At 49.8% G+C, this 18,607-nt stretch overlaps 2 protein-coding genes across 8 annotated transcripts in view; both read right to left on the bottom strand.

The window, feature by feature from the left end:
* Positions 1-464: 464 nt before the first annotated feature.
* Positions 465-7,211, bottom strand: CEP68 (centrosomal protein 68). Of its 4 annotated transcripts, none has more exons than XM_072331996.1 (7): positions 7,125-7,211; positions 4,578-4,976; positions 2,386-3,783; positions 1,911-2,033; positions 1,730-1,826; positions 1,041-1,201; positions 465-814 (listed from the first exon to the last, which is right to left on the bottom strand). In XM_072331996.1, exons 2-7 carry the CDS (start codon positions 4,929-4,931, stop codon positions 779-781), a joined length of 2,169 nt encoding a protein of 722 aa, XP_072188097.1. In that variant the 5' UTR covers positions 4,932-4,976; positions 7,125-7,211; the 3' UTR covers positions 465-778. The 4 variants fall into 4 exon arrangements, with proteins under 4 accessions (XP_072188097.1, XP_072188096.1, XP_072188100.1 ...); XM_072331995.1 differs by lacking the exon at positions 7,125-7,211 and adding an exon at positions 6,721-6,854; XM_072331999.1 differs by lacking the exon at positions 7,125-7,211 and adding an exon at positions 6,721-6,854 and having other exon boundaries at positions 1,050-1,201.
* Positions 7,212-8,854: 1,643 nt separating this feature from the next.
* The window catches only part of SLC1A4 (solute carrier family 1 member 4), a 29,977-nt gene continuing 20,224 nt past the window's right edge, over positions 8,855-18,607 (bottom strand). For all 4 annotated transcript variants that reach the window (XM_072330988.1, XM_072330989.1, XM_072330991.1 and 1 more), the window contains exon 8: positions 8,855-17,727. In XM_072330988.1, coding sequence (XP_072187089.1) covers positions 17,493-17,727 — 235 coding nt within the window. In that variant the 3' untranslated portion in view covers positions 8,855-17,492. The remainder of the gene's footprint in view (positions 17,728-18,607) is intronic.

The raw sequence follows: 18,607 nt of genomic DNA, 5'->3' as shown, positions 1-18,607 counted from the left end.
CTCTGCTGTAACTGTACTTTCTGCCTTCCACTTGAGCACTGCATGGGCTCTATCTGTCCTGTTTGTAAGAATGGGAGGAAACGATGTATTCTGCAAGAGAATTGGCAAGTACCAACAGTCTGTAACGTTCCTTGTTTGGCTACTTACCTTATGGAGTTACTCCAGGCTGCAACTTTTTCCACTGCAGAAAGGCCCTGGAGCCCCTTTCTGATGAAGGGGAGCTGTGAGGGGGAGCAGCGTGGTGCAGCAGCTCATGCACAGCTCAGCACAAACCTGCTTGTTGGTTTATCAGGGGTCACTGAGAGTTATCAGCTCCTTGCATTTGTGCATAACCAAACAGCTAAGTGGGAGCTGAAGGATGATTATAAAGAAGGGCTGGCTCCTGAGAACCAGAAGGAGCAGCCGGTGCTTGGCTTCCAGCAGCTGGTTTTGAAGGGCACAGACACAAACTGAGAACGCTGCTATTAGAATCACACAGCTTTACTTGGGTGTGAGTTGCAGTGCACACTATGGGTCACTCAGTCCAAAAGACGCGCTCCTGCCACGAGGAACGGAGCGCTGTAATACAAGAGAAAGCTACATTCCAATAAGAGAAGAAAAGGAGGCGGAGAGCTGTTCGTTCCTCACTCCCAGAGCTCCCCAGCTTAGCAATACCAGGAGCCAAACAACGGCTGCACAGCTTGCCCTGCTGCAGCTACAGTCAAAACCAAACCGAATGGGCCCACGTTGGCTGATGCAGCGATGGTATCCCTGCAGTGCTGTCAGCGCTGTGCTCTGCTCAGCCCTCCTGAGCCTGGCTAACAAAGCTCGGCACCTGCAATGAAACAGAAAGCTTCATCTTGGGCACTGGCTGCAACCCAAACCCAAACCAACCCCACACTGTGCCTCGATCGATCACCTCCACACATGCTCTTAAGAGCACGCAGCGTGTCTTGTAAGAATTAGAGCGAAAAAGCTTTGTAATACAGCATTACCATCTTCTAAAGCAATATTTATTTCCCCTTCACCACTTGAATAAATGATATTCCCTCTCCCCTTACCCTGCTCACCCACTGGGCCTGAGCTGCTGCCTGCTGTGCACTGCTGCCGCCCTCCCCCTGCACGGGACCCACAGCAGCCAGGACCGACTGGTACAGGCGCTCTGCGTGGTTCTCCAGCTCCTCTGACTGCTTCTCGATCAATCCCAGCGTGTCCTTTAAGGCTGGAAAACAGAAGGTGTGGATGGAGTTATTGGCGTGGATGGAGTTATTGGCGTGGCTGCCGGGGGGGGGGCTGTAAGAACAAAGAGAGCTCCACCTGCCCCACACAGGCTTCGGAAGGAAACCGACTGTCAGATCTCACCGAGCAAGTCCATGTCTGCCCCTTCCAAGCTGCAATGCAACGTTACAAAGGCAGCAGGATGTGGCATAGGAGGATACAGAGTAAGACTGAAAGTACAGAAATAGGGGCTCCCAAAAGAATCCTCTATGCAAAGTGCAGAAGTAGACCATTAAAACCCTTTTGGTGGCTGCAGATGAAGGCTTTCTGGCCACAGACATGCACGTATCCATCAGCCATGCAGGCAGCAAGCACCGTGATAGACGGCACGGCACAGAGCAAGGTCAAGGCACGGGGCAGCCAGGTACATCAGTCCTTTCCTTACAGCCGCCTCCATTCTCACAGCAACAGCTGCCAGGGATCCTGGGGGGCCGGCTGTACCCACATGCAGCCACCAGCAGCTCCTGCTCACCTGGCGAATTGGAGGCCATGCACTCGAGCAGAGCGGCTCCACGCTGCAGCACGCTCTCAGTCAGGCTCCGGTGGTCGGCTATGTCCTTCCTGAACTCCTGGGGGCAGAAGGGGAGCTCTGTTTAGCAGCGTGTTGGGCAGCACCCACCCCAGCGTGGCCGTACACTCCAGGCCATACCCACCAGGTAACGGTGCAGCGCTGCCCTCACGCTGGCAGCATCAGGCATGGGGGGCACCCAGCCGTCCGCCGTGTCCGCCACATCATACAGCCAACAGATGAGCTCCTCCAGCTGGTGGCAAAACACCTGCGTAACAAATCACAGCTGCAGCTCCGCCAGCTCCCTGCCCTCCTCCTCACAGCGACCCAGATCCACGGAGTTCATCTGCAGCTGCTCCTCCCCGAGGGATCGTCTCATTCAATGGAGTACCTTCATTTATCTTTTAAAGCGTCTCGGTGACGGGTTATTTTTGTAGGATGCTGTATAAAGCCTGGGGGCCTCAGCTCCCTCCAAAGCCTCCAGCCCTGCTCAGGAGCTGACTCCCACCAGGGGAGGGGTCAGGTTTGCTATGAGGTGTTTCCAACAGTAATGATCCTATATTTCTACACTGTATGCAAAACCTTCCCACAACAAGCTTCAGCCCCTGGTTTCCGCTTACCTTAACGCACTGGGCGAGGGACTCAGACCCACTGCTCAGGTGTGTCCCCTGCAGCACAGCCCTGCTGCTGGCAGGGAGATGGGGTCTGTGTAGAGGGTCTCTGCTGATTCCGCTGCTCGGCTGAGTGCTGTCCCAGCCATAGGGGTGACACAGCCCAGCACTGCCTCCAATTCTCTCCCTTTGGTCCCTGCTGCCCACTTCTTCTCCAACAGGAGCCTGTTCGGACGAGAGGGTCTCTGGGTGGTCGCTGCGAGGCGGAGGGTCCCAGCAGCTTTGCCTGGGTGTCCTTATAGTTAAGGAAAGATCAGATAAAATCTGAGACAACGTTTCCAGCTCCCGGAGCCGAGGAGGCAGGGAAAGGAATTCTTCATCACCGTCCCACTCCCTTCTCAAGGGGAGGACTCGCGTTGTAGGCAGAAACCTCTCAGTGCTTCTCACCTTTCCTTTGTGACTGGTAATAAAGGGATTCCCGGTACACCGGCTTCCCCCATCTGCATCAGGGCAATCAAATGAACTCAGCCCCGCTAACCCGGATAACGTTAAACCCTTAGCAAAACCTCCAGCGGGACCTGCTGTGCCAGCGGAGGAAGAGCTCCTTGCCAAGGATGCTTTTGCAATGGGAGAAGGTTCATAGTGAGAGGCAGCTCCAGCACCGCCTGCTTGTCCAGCCACCGGGGTGGAGTATCTCCTCACAGAGGCCACAGCCCCATGATGCTGATTTTCTCTCCTTCCCTGATCCTGCCAACTTAGACCATAGATGCTGGTGGATCTGAAAGTGCCCTCTGGAGACAGAGAGAAGCTGTCCAGGTCTACTCCTGAGTCATGGAAGAAAGGCTCCAGTGCCTTCCCAAGCTTGTACTTTGGCTTCAGCGGGTACGTATAGTCCAGCAAGTCCTCGTACTCTTTATTGGGGTTCCAGTGGGGGGACTGACGGTCCGGGGATGGGGGCAACGAATCAGGTATGGCGCATGCCCAGTAATCAGCCTGATAGGAGGACATCTTCCTGACGCGCTCAGTGGTGTCACAGTCACGCAGCAGGGGGCTGAGGGCCTTGCGTGCCCGTGGTGTCCTGCCTCCTGTTGTCCTGCCTCCTGTTGTCCTGCCTCCCGTCACACCTGGCTGGCGGCACAGCTCCCAGGTGGCTGCAGAAGGTGTGTCCAGGCTGGTTGGTGAGCTGTGGGACCTCCTCCCTTCCTGCTGCTCAGAGACGCTGTTTTCTTCTATAGAGAGAGTGGAGAAGCTTGATCTGGAGCGGCTCTGCGCGGGGCTCTTGGGGCTTGGCAGGGTTTGCTGAGGCAACGACTCTGGTGGGGAGGAGGATGGGGACCAAGGCGCCTGGCTCCAGTGCCTGGAAGTGATGTGATGGATGTCAGCAGTGCCGCTTTCCTCTGTAGAGTCCTGCAGGGACCCAGGGAAGGAAAAAAAGAGGCTTAAGGTGAAGCTAATTCACGTGCTTGCTCAGTTCACAGCCCCGGCCATGTTACAAGCCTCCCGCACCGCCAGGAAATCCCAGTAAAAAGAACCAGGAGAAACACTTCTGCTGCTCAGGGAACGCTACATAATACTCGTGCTTTGTGCCCGGACAGAAAGCCCCTTTGTGCAGCCAGGCTACCGAGATAAAAGCCCAGCCCCAGCTCCGCCCCAAAAGGAGGCACGGACATGAACTCTGTTCCAGCAGTGCGCCTGCACGCTGCTCCTCAGGCCTCAGCAGGGCTTGTTTTTAAGGAAAGGCATCTCGAGGACTTGGAAGGCTGCGTGAGTCACTTGGCAGCCAGATGCACTTACTTAAGGAGCTCCATTTTGAGCAGCTTCCAGCTCCACGGCCAGCAACACAGGAACCAAGGCAACAGTTTGTGTGCCGGCACCCAACGCACCAACAGAGGAGAAGGGGAGCTGCCCCCCCCCGTCAGCACCCACCACCCCCACATGGTTAAGCACCAACAGCGTCACTACTTAAAACCCAAGGGCTTCTCTTTCCTGGTGTTTTGGGTTCATCTCAGCCCGATTTCGAGTGCACAACAGCTGATGTGGGGTCAGGAGATGCAGTGCTCTGTGCTGCACGATTTTGTGTCACATCAGACAAGATCCTTTGCCTCCAGACCTCTCCTTCCCCTTGAGGTGAAAGCTCCCCAGCACAGACCCCATCTCACCAGGACCCATTGGCAATACAGAGGCCAGCACACCCCTCTCACCTGCTGCTGTTCCAGGAAAGACCAGTGCCCAAGGTAACAAGATGAATCGGCTCCGTAGGTCACGCCACTGCGGTCGGCTCCATAGGTCAGCGGCCGTCTCTCCAAGCGGTCTGTTTTCATTCCAGGCAACCTGGATGCAGGTGCTGTAACATCAGTGTCCAGATCACCACTCACTGCCAGGCTCTCTGTGCTGTTCTGGGCAGCTGTGGCTTCCTCTGCACCCAAAAGCTGGTGCACATCGCTGACCAGCTCCAGCTGGTCCGTCTGTCTGTCCATGCAGTCCCACCTTCCGTAGCATTTGGCCTTCTGGCTCAGCGAGGCTTCAGAGTGTGACTTTGCCACATCCAGGGCCATCAGCGTAGAACGACTTCTGAGTGATGCCGCTGCGTCCCAGGCTCTCTGAAACACGCAACAAGAGATGCTCTCCACCTCCCCTCACCTCCCAGCACAGTGAAAACGTTGGGTGTGTTTTATAGCAAAGCCAGCAGCGTGCCCAGGGGGCCAAGAAGGCCAAGGGTGTCCTGGCTTCTATCAGCACAGGCTGCCCAGGGAGCAGGTGGGGTCACCATTCTGGGAGGTGCTCAAGAACCGTGCAACATGTGGCACTGAGGGACGTGGTGGGGATGGGGGAGGGGTTGAGCTTGGTGATCTTGGAGGTCTTTTCCAACCTTAATGATTCTGTGATTCAACACACTTCGGTGCATCAAAGCGCAACCCAGAGAAGAGCAAACTGGCCTTCAGTCTGAGCAGCAATGCCTGCCTTCTGGGCATGGCACACAGGTACAATGCAACCAAAGCACTTACAGCCCCGAGAGCAAACCTGCGTTCTGCACCATGGCTTGGTCCTCACCTCACAGCCCAGCTCAAAACCAGGTTGCGTGCCATCACTGGGCACACATCAGAACACAGAGCATGTATTAGCTTGGCTGAGCCCTGAAGTGTGCTGGGGGGGAAAGCTGAGGCTTTTAAGGGACAAATGCAAAAGCCTTGAGATGGAAACCACACAGAAGTGAACGGCATGTAGAAAAATTAGAGGGAGAGGTGGATGCCCCTGTTCATTGCAGGGGAGCTGGACTAGACGGCCTTCAGAGGGCCCTTCCAGCTCCATAAGATTCTATGACTTCCCAGGAGTTCAGTGCTGACACTGAAATAGCGGCAGGCTTTCACTGCTCACTAATGAGTTCAGCTGGGTCTGAGAGAACTCAGGAAGATCATAACTTCAGGCAGCAACACTCCTCCCTCCGGGGAAGTGGCAGGGAACAAGGAGGGCTTTGGGAGCACAGAGGCCGGCTGGGGGGCCTTTGTGTTTCCAACCTCCTTCAGGCTGGGAACCCGATCGCTGCTGTGGCTGTGAGGCAGCTAAATTCAGCACGGCAGCAACAGACAAAGGCCTGTTCCACCGGGACGGCTCTCCCCGGACCCGCTCAACCCTCTGCTTTTTGCCTCTGGGATGACAGGGGCCGAACCCCCGCTGTGCTGCGGGTCAGCTTTACCAGCTGGCCACACCTGTCGGCTTTATGGGATCGCCGTTCAGCCGCCTGGCTCGCAGGTCAGGCCCAATGCCAGAAGGTCAGACCCGACCTACGGGTGATTTAAAGGCGCAGCCTGTCCTCTCAGATCCGTGTGCTGGCAGCGGGGAGGAGCGACACGGGTGGTTGGGTTCCTTCTTCCACCCCCGGGTGACCTCACGTGCACAAACAAACCACCAGGCGACAAACCCGACGGTACAACGCGTCCCATCCCGCAGCCCGTCTCAGCCCACGTGCCCGCCGTGCCTTCCCCATGCCGTCATCGAGCATCCGCCCTCCCCCCGCACGGGCTTCAATGACCGCCTTCCCAGCCCCCGCAGCCCCTCAGACACTCATTGCAGCTCTTCACGCTTCCTTCCGCTCACCGAGAGCCGCGTGGCACCCCGGGGCTCACCCTAAGGAAGCGGGGAGGCACAGGACCGGCACCTTCGGCCGCTCCGAGCCCAGAGCTGCCCGCCTCGGCAAACCTATCCCGTTTGCCCGGCAATTCTCTCGCCGTTCTTCCCCACGTCTGATCCCGCAGCCATCCCCGCGCTTTCACTGCTCGGCTCCCCCCGGACCGCCCGCAAAACCCCTCAGCCCCCTCCACCCCTCCCGGTCCGGCCCGCACGTACCGAGTAGCGGCGCCCCACGCAGCCCAGCCCCGCCGCCACGCTCCTCTCGGTGCCCCGCGGCCAATGGGGGCGCAGCGAGGCGCTCGGCCCGACCCTCCCCCGGCGGGCGGAGCTGCTCGGGGTGCGGGCGGGTGGCGGAGCCCGTTAGAGCAACTCGCTGCTGTGTTGCTTTAGCTCCATAAAGGCATGAAAAGCTTTCCAAGAGCCTACAGAACTCCCTGCAGCCGTACAGCTCATCCAGCTCATCGCAGCCACTACTACTGCAGCCTTAGTACGTCGTTCCTACAAATGGCAGCTGCTCCTTCCCCTTCCTGATCTCGGAGGAGCTCCCGAACATAGAACTTCGGGGCATCCTAAGCAGCTGGTGAATGGAACGTGCGAGAACAGAGGAAAATCAGCCTTACCGATTTTAGGGTCAACGCTGACGGCCAGAAAAACGAACCCCAGGCAGCTGAGTCATTTCGGCCCAGCTGTGAGGCGGCAGGATTTAGCCCAGGAAAGGGATCCGATAGAAATTGCACTTCTCCTTTCTGGCCACACGATGTACCCATCGCACCGCCAACACCACAGCCGGATTGCCAGCGCTGGGAGGCACAGCCACAAAGGGCAGGTACTCCCTGTTGGCATCCACCTCCAAAGCAGCGAGCAGCATTAATGTGAGATAATGCAGGGAAGCAAAGCGTCGCCTTGACGACTTCCACCATCGGCTGGAACCTGCTCAGTTTGCAAGACTTAGGAATGCTCGTAGACCTTCCTCAAACTCTCGTAGGCTTAAGCTCCTCCACCTCCTTATGGCTGTAGCAGACCACAACAAAGAGCATCTTCCAGGGAGATCTTCTGGTGTGACTCCGTGCTGCCTCTCTGGTGCTGGGCTTCATTACCAGCTTGTAATTCATCTGGTGACAAATGTGTTCAGCATCGATACCATGACAATAACTCCCAACACGTGGATGTAAATTCCAGTTTCCAGGCTGTCTGCCCAGTCCAAAAGCACAGCTATCCTCCTTAGGGTGGTGGCTCTAACATCCAAGGGGTGAGAACTTGCAAGAGCAGCAAAGCTACAAACTTGCCAAGCTCTCTCCATGCAGATCCCAGCCCACAGAACTCCCATGGGGCACAGCAAACCCGTATGTCCGTTTGAATGCTCCTAATGGGAAGGCAGCAGAGATTTGATTTTCAATAACCTAACTTCAGTCTATGTGTCTGTAAGATAACCTGACTCTTAAAGCAGCGATCCCACGCAACCCAAGCCATCCACCTGACAGCAGAACAACATGCTTTTGTCTTCCAGTTAACTGACTCACAAAGCGCTTCCCTACCTGTTTCTACCTGAAATGTAGAAGCACGGATGTGCTGAGATTGGCAGGCAGTACCGTGCAACACTTCATCTCTCTTGTTTGATGTCAATAACAACACCTAGCAAGCTCTAATGATGCCTATAGATTGAGTCAACAGAGACTCGGTCTAGTGCTTGACCCAGCTCTCATTAGAGATAAGGCAATCAATCCACACCTTCCCACAGCTCTGGTAAAGCACGGTGTCTTTCAGATGGTGTGGCACTGTGGTTCTGACAGCACTTACCTCAGTAAACCTGCTTGTTTCAGGCAGCAGCCATCTCTGTGTCCAAAGCTGAACCTCTAACACCGCTCAGACTGACCATGCATGTCAAAAGCAAACTTACCTTAAACTCACCAGCGTATCTCAACTTGATTTCTTCCACTTCTGAACCCCCTCCAAAGCACAGTCTTTGGCAGAAGGTGCTGTCAGCCCTTGAACTCCACTGTAACGCACAACTCCGAGAAATACACACCATTCTGTGCTCCACTTCAGCCCCTTTAGAGGTGGGTATCTTTGCACAGGGCTTAATGAAACATTACCCAGCGTATGATGGCCTGAGCTTCAGGGCTATGGTGGAAAAGGAGCGATATGCAGTTAATTGGTGACATCGGCATGATGGCAAAGCAGACCCAAAGCCCAAGTTGCATAGTTCTCATTCAGGGGCATTTCCAAAGGAGTTACAGGGTTTGCATGGGGGACAGTATCAGTACAAAGCCCAGTAAAGCACCCGGCCACCCAGGGCAGCTACAATTGCAGGTGATCACCAAACAAAAGGCGAAACACGAATTCTATTTGGGGGTGATTTTTATTTCGGATTGAGAAGCTACAGAAAGAAAGAACAAATGGACATTGCCACGATAGAAGGGAAAAAAGAGAGAGAGAAAGAGCTCCCTGTTTTCTCACCCTCCTAATGCAACAAACGGCCTCAGCCTGAGCCACAGGACTGCCTTCTCCCCAGGCAGACAAGGAGAACTTTGCCACCAAAGAGCAGCGTGCTATGCAGTAAACATCTGTAATATGAATCTAGCTCAGGGTCACACAGCCCCAGCCACAGCAATATGGTCCTTTTTTGCATACATATATGCACGCACATCTGGTCTCTGGAGACATGAGAAAAGCTGATAGTCACACAGATCAGACCCATCGCTTTAAAGCAGGAACGGTTACAGAAGTTCACGAGCATCAACACAGCCGCACGGCAATAAGTATTCGTCCAATGGAGTGGTTCCTCTCAGTGCTTTCAGCACCAGGTTCGATCTGAAGGTAGGTACCTTTGTATCAGTAATACTGGATTGTACTGGAGCAGCAGATGGCAGTGAATTTCAGAGTTCATCTGTGCGTCACTTCTATTCATCAACCAAATGGCTCAGCCTATAAAAATACAAGAATCCTCCCTCCTAATTAGAGGGATTTATGCTCTGGTAGAAATAAAAGCACATACGCATAAGAGCATCAGAGGCAGGATTGCAGACAGAAAACTCAGAGGATAAAGAAAAGAAACTCACTTTCCCTGTCTCTGTTTTATACCTCGTCATCCTTGTTCTCCCTCCTGTCTGCAGGGATAACGGAGTCTCTTGCCTTTGGTGCATAGTTATATTGAAAAGCCAAACAAGGCACCTTGAAGGGTAGTAAGGCAGATCCTGTATCTCTGCAGCAGGAGACACCTTGTGTCTGGCGTCTGAATCCAGAGGCTCATCAGAATTGTCATTAGAGTGAGTGAGTGGGTCTCAGTGTGCCATAAAGAAGCAGCAATACAGGAAAGATCCACAGCAGGCAGGAGAGTAACAGAGAAAGTCTGATCAGACCATGTTCTTAAAAGACGGGAACATTTGGGGATGGGGAACACAATACTTCCACATTGGGCCTAGGGGAAGTAATGCCAACAGTGCATCTATTGTGGGGCAGAGCAAGGAGGCAGTCGAGGTTAGCTTGGCAGTTTGGTCACAGCTATTGGACTGATTAGATATAAAATGCCATTAAGGTATTGCCTTGAAGTAGGTTTATTTCCAGTCCAGCTCTTCCTCCAAAGTTAAAATTGTCTTCACCCCCCCCATAAAAGGAGGTGAAATGGTCTGTGTCCTCAGTCCCATTTAGTGGGATTCCTTTGGGTTCCTAAAGAGCTCCAATGCGTACCAGTTAATACTCGGGGTACTTTTATGGCTAAGTACAATTATTTCTGTGGGAGCACCAGGGGATTCAGGCACTGTTTCCTAAAGACTCCCTTCTACTATGTGTAACAGGAATTAAGCTGTACCGACATAGCCTACACAGTTTAACTTCAGCTACTCAATGCACACCTGCAAAGAAGTGTATTACTTCAGTGCTGTCAACAGAAGGACCAAGTGAGAGCTACCATAAGGAACATCTCATACCGAATTTCTCTGCTCTCTCCGTGTCTTAAAAGCACCCCATTAAGCCTGCATTGCAACAGGGCTGGTTCAAAGTTCAGTTCCTCACAGCAGTTCCTGTCAGTGTGTCTGTCTGCCTTGCCTTTGGGGAACTTGTGGGCTGGGGGAAGACAAGTATAAACGTCTCTGCAGCAGGACTTCAAGAAAGAGCAGCTGGCCTGCTGAAACGTTCAGAGCTATCATCACCTCCTGTTGCCTTTGAGATCAGTGCTTAAATCCAAATCAGATTTCATAGCTGTCGAGGATGATGTACCTGCTGAGGCTCTTTGAGAAGTAACCATACCACGAGCTCTTGAACGGAAAAGAAGTTTGCTTTTTCCTTTTACTACTAAAAAACCTCATCCTAGAGAGAAGATAACTCTCCGACAGCTCTCTCCTTCCATCCCACCAAAAGATGACTCACAGTCCTGCACTAGCATGCTATTAATACTACAATATCAATACCCAAACGCATTTATAAGCCTCTAAACATGAACCTTTACAGGGGAGATGGCTGTTAGCTAACAATGGCCTTGGCTTCAGGATTTGAGGTCTGCTTTGAGACTGCCTGATGACTCAAGGAAGCATCCTTTCCCTTTTTCTGCCTGCACTCACTGCTGGAGCTGTGAAATAGTGCCTGTCAGTTAAAAACGTGAGACCCCAGGAAGGGAATAAACAGCCTGCTAACATTAACTTCCCAAGACAGCGCTCAGATGCGACAACAGGGAGCTATGAAATCCAAATATCATCATAGTATCGTGCGAGTTGGAAGGGACCTTAGAGATAATAAGGCTTTTAATCACTTTTCATCTGACTTAAAATATTTAGTGGCAACTGTCACAGTGTATTACTCAATGTTTGGATAAAGTTTAAGACCATTTGCCTTATCCTTTCTCCTGCTCCCTGAAACTGAAGCAGCAAGCGAACATGGCTTTTGCTGATGCGCCCATCGAGATAACAAGGTCTTCTTTGTCCTCACAGAATAATGGCTATCCGAGGAGCACACACTGAGCTACACTGCAAGGAGGAATGTGGGTCAAATCCTGATCCAGAGCCGTGCTGCTTATTTCTCTGTGGTCATGGCCAGCAGCCAAGAGCAGCTTATCAGAGCCCCGTGCTGATGCTGACTTGTTGCTCAGTGACAGCGCACTTCAGCAACACCTGAACTCGATCTCTGCCTCTCTTTGTAACCACTGGCCAGTTAGCAGGTGGGGATTTGCATTGTCTCTAATCCATGCAGGACAAGTGCCTGCAGTCTTTTTGATGATATCCGTATCAAAACACCAAGGGAAAGATGCTTCCTTCAAAGCCATAGCTGCTTTATCCATGTAATTATAGCCTATCCTGTCTGATCTGCCCGCCGTTCTCATTTCCCTCCACTTTTTCCTCATGCTGCCTCCAAGATGACTTGTTTTGTTAGTTGAAAAGCTCTTCCACTGAAACTAGGCAGAAACTAAACTAATAAGGCTCCCCATTGAGGTGCGGAATCCACAGTGATGTCTGTTATTTTACCTACGCCTGGACTTCTATGCCATCCCAGAAGGAGGCAGCCAAAGCAGAGCAACTGAGGGACATCAGCTCCCACTCTTCCCCCTGCAAATGCATACACAGACCTCTGGTCACCCAGACATCCACACCAGCACAATGTGACTCTGACTTAATGATGCATACTTCAATTACTTGATTCCTTTCAGTTTTTGATAAGTTCATTATTATCCAATAACCCAATCCTGGAGCACTGATCAGAGCTACAGATCTCTGCAGAAAGAAGCAGCGGTTTTGGACATTAGGCAAGCCCTCAAGGAAGCAACCTGCAACATATGCAGAGTGGAGAGTCACACAGATACCAGGGCTTCTCACTTGACTAAAAGCAGAAACTCTCTTTGCAACAAACTGCCTAAACGTCCGCTTTCACACACAAGAGAAGCAACCTAAGAATGGTCACCACTGTATCACGCCCATCTCTTACACAGCCACAGTAAGAGTATGGGAACAGAAAAACCATGTACAAAACCTATCCTGACAACCTCCCACTGCCCCCTGCTCAAAGCACGGCCTCTTCGGTTGTAACGCGGCTGCCCAGCAAAGACAAAGCAGAAGTTGTTTTACCAGCTGCTCCTGTACTCTGGCTGGCTCCCCGTTTCTGTTATGCCTAAGGGACACAGCTCTGATTGTCACGTCGCTGCAGGAAAAGCCCCGTGTTTGACCCTGGTTTGTAGTTTGCAAGAGACATCCCGAGAGAGCTGTAAAGCCCTTTGCAATGGCTGCACCTTGCGGCGCAACTACCAGCATGCCAGCAGGGGCTCAGCTAAAGCTCTGCTCCTGGGAATAACGGGCCTACTGAGAATATTCTAACAGTAGCCATGTGCTGGCACCCTTCACTGCTCACTACAGCTGGTCTCACAGCACAAACACCTTTCTCAGGATGACAGATGCTGCTCAGCACTCTCAAAGCAACACTTTGAGTTACCAGGTCTCACAAATCCTTGCTGAGGTAAGGGCAAAATACAGTCCTGAGAATCAGCTGAAGCTCAAAACTGTGTCCACTGATGCATCGACGCATAAAAACGTCTTCGAGCACTGCAGGAAATGCAAGGAGATGAGTCAGTAACTGATAAATTACAGCGAGGAAATTTGGTCCCAGAGAAGAAAGACAAGATGGTCCCAAACAGTCAAAGACACTTCAATGAAATAGAGAAGGTAAAAAAGAAATAAGGTCTGCGACGAAATGGGACTGGGCATGCCCAGGGCTTACAAAACCCTTCTTTTCCATATTCCTGTAATTTTCTCCCCAAATGCAATCACAGTGTTAGAGGATAAGACACAAACTGTAGCCTATTTTCTTAAGATGAAGAGGCTATTCTGACCACAGCCTGCTGTGTATGCATATCCACCAATTCTTACTAATAATACTAGAATTTGCTTTCCCAGTCCCATTTCACCAGCACAGCACAAAGGCCTATATGATGGTAGCCAACATTATACAGGATAAGATGCCTCCAGTAGTCCCCTTGCATTGAAAGAATGTTGACTGGAGCTCCTCCGATGAGAAACAGTTATCAAGAAGGAAAAACAACACCTGGACACAAGTCATATGCCCAACAGAAATCTGAAAGTGAAATGATTGCCAATTGCAACGCGAAAGGCAATGGCAGCCCATTATCTTTAGGGGATGTGGATACCTTAAGGAAAATAGCAGAAGGGATTAAAAGGATTCGTGTTTTCCAAAAGAAAGACTAAAGCCTAAAAAAGAAAACCAGCGTTACTTAGATTGAATTGATCTCCTCCTGAAATCAAAAACAACTGACTAAAATCCTCCATCGTACAGTTGAGTTGGGAGAACTCAAACACATGCCTAGTCAGCAGATGTTGGAGTTCAGTACCATATTGGCACCAGATGCACAGAATGCTGGGGTAAGCACAGAGCAGGTGTTATTAGCTGCACCTGTGCTGCTGCTGAGCACCTTCTTGGTCAGCCCACAGCCTCTTGTTATAAGGCTGCATGGGGACCTGAAATAGGAAGCTTCCAGAGCAATGCAGCAGGTCAAGGACTGCATCCAAATAAATAGCACAGAAAAATGCACGACCTTCAACAGCCCTTCTATTTTTCTCCTAGTGACCTTACCCGAAGACCTTGACCACTGGAAGCAAATGGTAAGCTTTCTGTCTCACTGGGCTTTCAATCAGGATTCAAGTTGTTACAATGGCAGCTATTGGAACATGTCACTTTTCTTCTACAGTCCAAGAGAGTGCAATAATAGATCTTCTACATTTGTACCTTATAAAGAAATAATCTGAAGTCGAGCAGAGAGCCATAGAAGACATGGCACGGCCATCAAATGCAACGTAACAGCATAGAAAAATAAGAAATGCAGTTTCTGACACAGATGATACAAACAAGAGCAATAAGATAATGTGTAAAGCTGTCACTACCCAGCATTTGTGCTCCCATGGAGAACCGTGGGATTCCTCTCACTGCATGCAAACAACTAAAGAATTGGCAGCTTTCTAAGTCTAAAGTAGAGCTTTCTGTAACCTTAAAGATTTGTGGCAGGTTAAAAAGACTAGCCCTGAATACTCAGTGGCTCATATAGACCCTATGGCACCTGTTTCCTGAAGGAGTGTTAAAATTCCTTTGTGAAGTTCCAGCTATTGGAATGCTTGACCTTAGGCCCAAATGCTCTAACAAGCCTTACATGGGTCTACACACTCACACTGATGCAAAACGTGGCAATCCACTAAAAGGACTGGGAGAGGCATTCTTCAGCAGAGATGTTTACTTTCCGCATTGCTAGTGAAAAACACTAAGACAAGTCTGAGATAACTGGCCTTAATTTAATCATTTGCTAGGAACTACTGTCAGAAGGAACGTCCCACAGCCTACAGCGTGCTGCTAGAGGGACAAGGTACAATCAATTGGCAGCCCCACAGGGAAGGGATATCAGCTGAGCTAGGCAGTGCCTGTGAGGAAGCCCAGCCTTTGGACATACCCCTTATGAGTACTTTTATCTGTTGGCAACATCATCTTTGGGGTGAAAAATCAAAACGGAGAAACATTCTCTTCTCAAATCTTGCCGTGACGCTTCACTTGGGCGCTTCCTGCTCTCATGTCCTCAACTGAACTGCATGTGTCACGGTGAGGGAGAGCATCAAAAGAGCTAAATGTCTGATGGGAGATGATAATCCAGCTACAGAACCCAGCCTGCAGGGAACAGTTGTGATTTTCAGTTCTCCCCAGATATCCATGTACCGTTTTAAAACCACATTATTTGGCGTTCTGGTGCAGTCAAAGTTTTCCATGAAACACTAAATATTTGTTTTGAAAAAGAGGATTGATGAGAACCCTGATTGATTTATTTACTTATTTTTAAACCTCCAACATATTCTTTATTTTCCCAAAATACCTTTTAATCTGAGGATTCTCACTGCCAGCTACAAAGCCTGCTTCTGGTTTCCTGAGTTGAAAGGAGTTGGGATGACTCTAATGGGAGGAAATGCAAAGTTTCAGCAGATCTGGACCTGCTAAAACTACAATACTAAACACCAGGCAGAGGGCAGCCCTAGAGAGCAGCGTCTGCCTCCTTCCATTATTAAAACAAGCTGAGGACCGATCAAATTTTGTGGACATGATTGTAAATAAACTGGTCAAAAAGAAACTCCACCTGCAGTTTTGCGGTGGGCTGACCAACCCTCGCCTACTTTGTTAGCACAGGGCTGCCACACACAATTGAACAGCCAGTAATGACACACTCACTGTGTTGTCCCTCAGACAGATGTTGGCCACATCTTGTTCTGGAGCATCTTTTAGCAAAATTCATGGAGTCCCTTTACCAGGAAAGATGCTTTGCAAATGAAGGCTGCTGCTGCTATAAAGTTGGAGCTGCCTCTTCCTAGTGCCATGACCAGAAACATCAGCAACCAGATATCTTTTCAAGATAGCTTCCTCTGAAGCAACAGGGGTGAAAAACAAGGGGAGACTTATCAGTACTGTATACCAAAGCAAAGTGTAAGTATATGTTGCTGAGTTAACAGTGTGGAGGACTGACTATATTGCACTCACCTTGTTAAAGCAGCCAAGGGAAAGTGCCACAAGGCCAGGGCAAATCTTAGCATACATGCACAGCCGTCACTTTGAAACTACCTGCTGACCAAAACGCCAAGAGAAATCAACAGGAGTTTTGCAATGTTTGCTGGACTTGGATCAAGTCTGGGGGTGCAAATTCAGGAAGCATGTGGTAGAGGAAAAAGGTGGAATCAGAATCCAGAAGCATCTGGATCAGCCCCAAGCAAAGGTTACCAACTGCCATTAAGCACTACCATCACCCAGCACCACCTAGAATTAAATGTAAACTGCTGCCAAAAGGACATTTGTAGCAGGACCAAATTCCTAACAGGAATGGGTATGCAGCTGTCCCAATACTCAGCAATCACTGAACTACATCAGGTTAGAAATTCACCTCCTTTTTTCCCCCTTTCAAGCTAACAATAAGACTTGCCTGTTGTCAGTTCCCATGTGCGTGTTCACATTCTTTTTTCCCCCCCCTCCCTGTACAATTTTGCTGGAAAAGGGGTATGACTTCATTTGTTTGGACTGACCCATTACACAAACATAAGCAGGACATGGCGTGCTAGCAAACGTGCATGTGTGTTTTCATGAAGGGAACTGACTTCTTGATGTTGTCACAGACAAACTTCTTTTAGAACTATTTATACTGGACCAGACTCCACATTTTTTTTTAGCCCCAGAGGGATTACTTTAACAAAAATTTGTGTTTCCTCTGGATTTTTTCTTCTCAACAGCTCGCTAAGAGGGGAGGAGAAAGCCAACCCTTGATCTGCACAAATATCTCCTTTGTCTGGTCCCAGAGTTTGGGAATTACTCACCAAAAAGCAAGAAAGCTGCAATGCAGAACGGGACTGGAACAAGATTAAGACCTCTCTGTGACTTATTCACATATGACACTAAAAAAAAAAACTAAAACCAAAACCCACACCCTACTTCCCAGGTTATGTTTGGTGTTATTGAGTGATCAGAGAACAGGAGAGGAAAGGGAATGGGAGAAAAACGTTGCTTCATATTGTAATTGTCAGTAAGAGCTTTGAGGACAGGAACTGTGGAGTTTCTGAACTGTATCTCCATTCAAACAGCAGCAATTAGCTTACTAATTTCTCGCTACCATAAGCACGTACTGGGTTGGCTGCTTCCCCATATCCAACCCATATAAGCCTTTACTAACAGATCTCTTGTAAAACCAGAAGTTCCAATTGGCATTGCTTTCACCTACATGTATATGTGTGTACGTGCTACGCATATATACACGTATACCTATGAATTATCAAAATACTTTTACAAAGTGTGTGTTCTTTCTCACCACCCCTTTTCTCCCCAGCCCACCTCCCTCTCTTCCCCAAGCCAGCAAATTTCAAAACAGACTGGAACTGAAAAATCTCAAGAGCTGCCCAGCTCTTGCTAGCACTGCAAACGTCTAGGTGCATTAACAAGTCCCTGGTCCACCTCTAAGACGTGTTTGACCAACAGCTTCTAGTTCACAATACTGATTCCTTGGAGTCAGGGTCTGCTGTACTGGTTGTGTTGGAGACTTGGTTTTTGTGGGTTACCAAAGGCGACGTTTCCTCTTCAGACTTGCTGTTAGCAACTGCTTCTACGTTGACTTCTTTTAGCTCCTGCTCTTTTTCTCTCTTTTCTTTTTCATTCAGGTAGTTGAGGATACCTGCTCCTAGGGCATCCCCTTCCACATTCACAACCGTGGTAGTTCGGTCCCTGGTTAACATTAAAAACAACAAAACAAAGTGGCCTTTTAGTTTAAGAGAGTTACAACACAATAAGTGAAGCCAAATTCTTCCCTGCAGATCCACCAATACTAATAGATCTAGAGAAGGAAGATGTTGTTACCTGTAGGTATTTTCTACACAAATATTCCCATTTCAGAACTAAGACTGTACACTGGAACTGGTTCAAGCCATCCCAACTCTTGCTATCAGCTGGATCTGGTCTCCCAGCAGGTTGCTGCAGTGTTACTACTCTTTCTCAGATATCCTTCGTTACCCAGCCCAGCACACTTCAAATACAAGTTCAGAGCTAGAACTTCACTTAGGCTTATCCAGAAGATAATTCATAGCACTCAACTCTTATTATTATTTTTAACTATTATCTTAACTATTTAAGGTGTCCTACCAAAAACAGAGAATGACTGCATTCCCTGGGTTTCTCTCTACAAGTATCTGTTCCTTCCTTTAGTCCTACACTGCAATACTAGTGTGCTCCAGGGTTGAACAGAGGAGGGTGAGGAAAGGTGGTAATATTTTGTACTGAACTCATGATTCCCAGAAACATCTCCCAGCCAGGACACCAAACACAGTTGTGATGAGTTCTGCAAGCCCTCTGTGTACCTGCCCTGCTCTGACACTTGTGCTGGTGCTGTGACTAGCCTCGTGCTGTTATAGTTCAAACAACAGCTGGCAACTGCTTCTGATGAAGGTTGCTTCACACATCTGTTTTCCATCACTATTCAGGCTCAGTTTTCCTTTTCTTCCTTCCTTCTTTGTATCCAACTAATTTCCAGCAATATTTTGAACAAACTTAACAATCCTCTGGAGGGAATTGAAACCAGAAAGAAACGTTTCAATAAAGGCTCAGCTAA

This window comes from Excalfactoria chinensis, chromosome 3 (genome assembly GCF_039878825.1).
Source record: "Excalfactoria chinensis isolate bCotChi1 chromosome 3, bCotChi1.hap2, whole genome shotgun sequence".
Taxonomy (NCBI): Eukaryota; Metazoa; Chordata; class Aves; order Galliformes; family Phasianidae; genus Excalfactoria; species Excalfactoria chinensis.
The sequence above is the reverse complement of the archived record's forward strand: the minus strand, read 5'-3'. Positions and strand labels throughout refer to the sequence as shown.